The 6,352-nt window shown below is 36.0% G+C and overlaps 1 protein-coding gene across 2 annotated transcripts in view; it reads right to left on the bottom strand.

The window, feature by feature from the left end:
- Positions 1–209: 209 nt before the first annotated feature.
- The window catches only part of ZNF638 (zinc finger protein 638), a 60,390-nt gene continuing 54,247 nt past the window's right edge, over positions 210–6,352 (bottom strand). Inside the window, exons 24-27 of one of the 2 annotated variants that reach the window (XM_006880866.1) lie at positions 5,517–5,618; positions 2,692–2,802; positions 1,613–1,731; positions 210–272 (exon numbers count right to left, since the gene is read on the bottom strand). In XM_006880866.1, coding sequence (XP_006880928.1) covers positions 210–272; positions 1,613–1,731; positions 2,692–2,802; positions 5,517–5,618 — 395 coding nt within the window. The remainder of the gene's footprint in view (positions 273–1,612; positions 1,732–2,691; positions 2,803–5,516; positions 5,619–6,352) is intronic. The other variant, XM_006880865.1, reaches the window with a different exon arrangement.

Genomic DNA, 6,352 nt, shown 5'->3' with positions numbered 1-6,352 from the left:
AAAGTTATTTACCCATGCCTGATGATTTGATATAAAAATCAAACCTATCATACTTTCCCCATCAGTCTGTCTACATCAAGGGCAATCAGAAATTTGTACAACATGAGTATCTGCTGAAACAAAAGTTACAAATTAAATGATAACAAAATACACAAATAACTGGACCCTAAATGAATTTCTAATGAATTTTCTTCTTCTTTTCCCCCCAATCACCTCGAACTTCTTTCTTCAGTCTCATGTTCTTTTTCCTTTCTTTGCTTGGCCATGAACTTCTGTTAAAAAGGAACATAAAATATGTATTAGTGTTTGTTTTGTATGCAAACATATTTAATGAATTTTATTATAATATTAGTGAATTTTATTATTATTTATTACACTTTAAAACAACGTGATTCTACAAAGTAAAGATTAGAAACACTATGCCTTACATTCTTTCCCTTCACACATCTACCATCTGATGTGAGAAGTTTACTGTGTGTGGTCTGGGGGTTACTAAGTTAGATAAGGTCTTCAGTGCCATAGAGTTTACATTCCCGTGGGAGGAGAGAAACCCTAATAAAGGACTCAGTAAACCTAGATCAAAGAAGGTGACAGAAAAACACTCTAAATAAACAAGGTTAAATGGATGAGGGTGACCTTGGAGACTGTGCTACTTTAGTTAGGGCATTCTAAGGCAGAGACTATTGCCAGAGCTACAGTCTGAGCTGAGACCTAACAGACGAGGAAGAACCAATCATACAAGTGGGAATGCAAGGATGTAAAAGGAGCCACATACAACAGAAATGTCCAGAGGCAGTATGGGCCTGCCTTTCTGGATGCAAGAAAAGAAAAAAAGCTAAGGCATATAGTCTGCAAAATACATGCGAACCAGCGAGGTTAGAGAACAAGAATCAGATTGTGCAGGGTCTTCCAGATCTGCACATATAGGTGTGAAAATGAGTCTAACTGGAAGTTATGAACCAATACAAGATTTCAAATGCTACTGCTAATCAAAGGAAAGAAATAAAGATGAGTTACTGGAACGGTACAATAAGGGAAGAAAAGAAGATTTTGGGAAGAAAAACAAACTTGCATACTCAAAAGTTCTGCCAAAAGGAAAAAATGTATATATGGGGTAGACATTTAAGTAGTTCAATTTAAGACAGTAACAGTACCTGAAAATTGTGTAAGAAAGTATTAAGCACAAAAAAATTGACATCTTTGAACAAGAAAAAGATAACTGACCAAATTCATTATAATAATGTAAATATTCCAAAGATATTATATCATATTCATTTTTCTAACAGAATCATCTCTATATGGGAACTAAATTTCAGGAGCTATTGAGGCAGCAATAGAATTTACTTATTTGTTAATTGGAAAGGTCTCTTTTTGTTTTTTTTCTCTTTGGCTTTGTTTCTCTTAAAATTCAAAATCATGAGAACAAGGAAAAACTACTTTCTTCATGAAAATTCTTGAAAATGCTTATGGTTTAAGATAGAAAAGATTAACTTTATTATTACATGAGTGTTAAATGTAATTTCTACATATTAATACAAAATTTAAAAATGGAATTACTTGTGTTAATCTCAAAATATTATCAGAATGTACTTTCTATATTAAAACAAATTACCTCTGTGTTTTGCTTATGACGTGTACTCTTGCAGTGACTTGTCATTGCCTTTTCATCTGAATAGAAGAGGGAACAAATTGGACAGAAGAATCCAGCTTTCGGCACAAGGAAATCTAAATCTACAGGTCAGAGAAGAAAAAAAAAGAGGATGAGGAAAATTAGTAATTTAGACTTGGTTAATAAATTTACTTAAACATGGCAAATATACTAATAAGCATGGTATATACATATAATGAGCATTTATATCCTACCACACATTTAGAGATCAAGAGCTATTAACTTTTTAATCACAAAATAGAGATCTCCATTTTCTAAACAAATGGTAAATGATTGACTGCCAAAGCACTGGTACACAGAAAACTGAACAGACACCCCTGAAGAACTTTTAAATAAAGGACTGTTCTGTAGTCTTTCAAAATGCTAGCTCACTGGTTTAGAATCAGATACTGAATTTAAGTAGGTCAAGCCTTAGGAATACCTTGTTGCAACAAAACAGGGTGTGTAGAGAGAGCAAGATGGACAAGTGCCCACCAGAATCAACTGATGAAGCCAGTAAGACCTGCTGCTCCCTGAGCCCCCTGCCCTACTAGCACACCATCAACATCCTGCTAACCAAACTCTTCAACAAGTTGTGTGTAAGTGGACAACCAGGACAGAACTTTTCACCAATTTCTCACAAAAGCAGCACAAACATCTTAGGATTTGAGAAAGAATCAAGTCCTCTTTCTCTCCTTTTCTGCTGACAGCATGCTATAAGGTATGGTTTCAACCTTGTCTTTCCAAAGATTCTTTCTCTCCCTTTTTCCTTTACAAGGTCTACTTACCATTCACTAGATAGTGTCTTAACGCTGTAATAAACCTTTTTCTTTAAAAAATAAAAAAAGAGAGCATCAAGTAAAAATAACTAAGTTGTTTCCAGCAATGTGTTAAAAAGCTTACTCTTCTCTCAAATAAATTAAATAAAAAGCTACCAACAGAAGATTACTCAAGCACTCAGTTAAACAACTTACCACCTATTATGGTGTTGAATTTTTATTTTTTTGAGAAAAAGGGAGGGGGAGAAAAGATCTGGATTTTACCTGCAGGGACATCAGGATCCTCTGATCTTCCTAAAGCACTGTCATCATCCTCAGTCTTCATACGCTTCTGTTCTGGTTCTGAGCTGCTCAGGTCATCAGGGTCTCCTTCAACTAGAGCCACTATGACTGAGAGAGGGTGGGAAACAATTCATAGTAAGATTTACAAACTTTATGACCTGAATATGTAATAATCCTCCTGCCATCAAAGCAAACTTAAAACATCTTTGGGTAACGTACTCAGTCCACTCTTTATATATTCTCTGAAATTACTGGATGGAAGGAACAGATAAGCAAATCTGCTCGCTTCCATTGAACAGATTTAAGGTGGCAGGGCTAAAGTTAGGAGCATATTTTATTTACACACTAAGTCGGAAAGAATTTTAACTGTGATGTGTGCTAATTCCCTTTCAAAACAAAGTCCAATACTCAAGTGGAATCTAAACTTATCCAAGACCACTGTCATTAAGACACTGCCATTAACAACATTCAAGCGTAAGTGATGACAGAAACCAAAATGAACTGAATGATTTTCAAACTTTCGTGTAAATAAAGAAAATACTAAGAAAAAAGGAAGATCTCTATAGAAGAAGTGACAGCACAAAGTCAGTATCAGCAAAGTGCCAAGAATTTGAGAGGAGACCCACAGGAAGAGCACCTATCCTGGCAGTGCTCTGGAGATGATACCATTTACCAATGCAGGCTGTCGCCAAGTCTGTTCCAGACCAAGGTAACCCCAAGTGAACACAGAAAAGCTGCAACACAGGGTGGGCAAGGCCTGTCTTCTGAGGCACCTCTGGGGAGTTTCCAACCACTAACTTTTTGGCTCAACTGTTTGAACAATTGCCACACAGTTCTTGACAAATCTTTCAGACTTACATGAAATTAATTTCACTTTTATTTTGTGAGACAGGCAAGACAAATCATTACTATCCCAATTTCTTCAAACATGGAAAGCAAAACCAAGAGAGGTAACAGATGTGCCTAACATCACATAGCTGGGACACAGGACTTCAAATTGAGTCCTCCCTCAAGTACCTACTTTTTTTTACTATTTCCCAAGTCTGAGGAAAGAGCAAGGAACTCTCACATTCCTTTCATCTGACTGGCTAGCAAGTCCTGAGCATGATGTTAGATAGCATATCTGGATCTTCAGATTACTTCTTGTAATACTGATTTTACTAATTTAAATAGAGAAAAAGATTTTTAAAGTTGAATGGAAAAAAGGACTTGAACTGGGTCCTTTTGTCAAACACATCACTCATTAATGAAATCAAGTGTTACAGAAGTAATAAATTACTCAGTCGAGATCACAAAAATAACACAAGCTCACTACCATCAAGTTGGTTCTGACTCATAGTGGTCCTTCATCGGGGTTCCAATGCTGTAAACTACAATCCAGAGGTGACTTCTTATTTTCCATGGGAAGCTGCGGATGGACTCAAACCACTAACGACACGCAGCTTTAAGGGTCAGCAGTGCAACTCTGTAGGGACTACGCCACCAGAGATCCCTCTGCAGAGCTAAAGAAGCTCCAAGTCAGATGACAGCTGGAGTTGCGTATTTCACAAAAATCCCCTAAGTCATGAAATCAATTCCCCATGAAGTCACTAACTCATTCACCCTGGCTTTGTCCATCAAGGAGTAGTTAAGAGAAGAACAGACAAGGGAGAAAGACCCAAGAGAGAAGGATGGTGCTAGAGCAAATATTCTTACAGTAACAAATGATAACAAGGAAATAGTTAAATGAAACGTGAGAAAAGTAAAGCAACCAATTTTCACAAGAATGGAGGTTCTTTATCAAGACCAATTTCCTTTCAGAAAAGTGCAAAACCAAGAAGCCAAAACACATCTGATTGAATAGGAGATGAAGCAAATAAAAGCAGTTATTTTTAGACTGACTACTCTGAAAGAAGAAAGGAAAGAGATACAAGGTCAGAGGGATTCTCATATTAAAAAATATTTCCCCTTAATGGGAAGACTTGACCTTAATTCAAGTGTAAGGAACCAATATGGCGGAAACAAAACGGGGCAGACATGAGAGATTCTCTACACGTGTTAAGTAGAAATGAAGGCTAGGTCAGAGAATGGGCTAGGTAATGCAGAAGCACACAATCTTGTACTACCACATCTGGTTAAGAATCAGCAGCAAAATTCTGTAATAGATGGTGGGGCAACACTCGCCGAGGGCCCAGACTAATTTCAACAGACTGCTTAGACAGTACCATGGCTGGTACATTTTCTTTAACAAAATCTAGATGTCCAAGAGAGAAAGAAGGATGCTGTACAGAAAGAGAAGTATAAGGGAATCTTTATAGTGCTCTTTAAAATACATTAATAGTTACTATAATTTACTTTTTCAGGTTAATAAAAGGAGATTCAAAACAGTGTACTTTGTCTAAATCTTTTAGCACTGTGTTCTAACTATGATAATAAACGTAGCAGTAAATTATTTGCTGAGGAACTACAGTATTTTCCCTTACTAGATTACTGTTTCCTATTTGCGTCAACATAAATGTCCTTAATGTTAGTAAAACATCTTATTTTTGCAGCATCCACAAAGCAAGGGATCAGGACTATGTAAAATACAATTTCTACTCGATGCTATAACTTGTACAAAGAGTTTAAATTCTTTTGTTTTTATCTCTGGAAATTATAAAAATATTTATCCAGATTAAAAATTAATAATTATTAAGGATGCATTTTTCTTCTGACTTCTTTTTTCCTGAGATTATAGATCTCTGAAAGTTCAACCATCACCCCGCATTGTTAACATTACTCTCCTCTTTCTTCCATTCATCTTGCTGTACCTTCACATTATTTTTTACCTTCACTAATTTTAAAGGCTTCCTCCTCTTCTGGTTTTGATGCAACAACTTTTTCTGATGGTGGTGTTTCCTCGGCTCTAACTCTCTTGGTTGGTGCTTTAGCTTTAAACAAAAGGTTTAAGTTATTTAAACTGCTTTTATCTGTGAATAATAACTCCAACAACTTATGTTTACAAAATAAAAATCTGAAAAGTAAACTTATTCCTAATAAAGAGTAAATTTCAATCTATAACTACTCATCATCCATCTAAAAATTAAAAATGTTCCTTCCCCCCTCTAGTTTATTCTTGACAATTTACATATAATGCTTCTAATTTGTCCCATACATATAGAAATACATGTATTCTATTCCAAGTTTGGTCTTACTTCCCAAGATCCCTCAAGAGCCAGTCTGTGCTGGATCGAATAATCATCCTTTGATTATCCAAATCTTTGTTTTCCCCATTTTAAAAACAAAGTATTTTCCATTAAGTTCTCTTAAGGGCGCGCCATTTTCCGATTTTGTTGTCTTTTTCTTTTTAATTGAGGTTTTAATGAAAGAATTCAGATTTCCATTCATTCATGCATCCATCCATTCATTCAGTGTTGCACATTTTCCTCCCTGCCCCCTCCCTTGCACACTCACATGTGTATGTATAAGTGTTAATTGCTGTACAGCCCCCTCAGTCCACTTTATTATGTAGCTCTTGTTCTGGACTGTTGTCATGCAAATAATACCTAATTATTTATTCCGATTTTAGGCAGATCTAGTCCTCATCTGTTTCAATGCAGTTGTTGTTGTTATGTGCCGTTGAGTCGCTTGCGACTCATAGCGACCCTATGTACAACAGCCCTAA

The sequence above is a fragment of the Elephantulus edwardii genome, unplaced genomic scaffold (genome assembly GCF_000299155.1).
Source record: "Elephantulus edwardii isolate Elephantulus edwardi_28Jun2011 unplaced genomic scaffold, EleEdw1.0 scaffold00011, whole genome shotgun sequence".
Taxonomy (NCBI): domain Eukaryota; kingdom Metazoa; phylum Chordata; class Mammalia; order Macroscelidea; family Macroscelididae; genus Elephantulus; species Elephantulus edwardii.
This window is presented reverse-complemented; position numbering and strand designations above follow the sequence as displayed.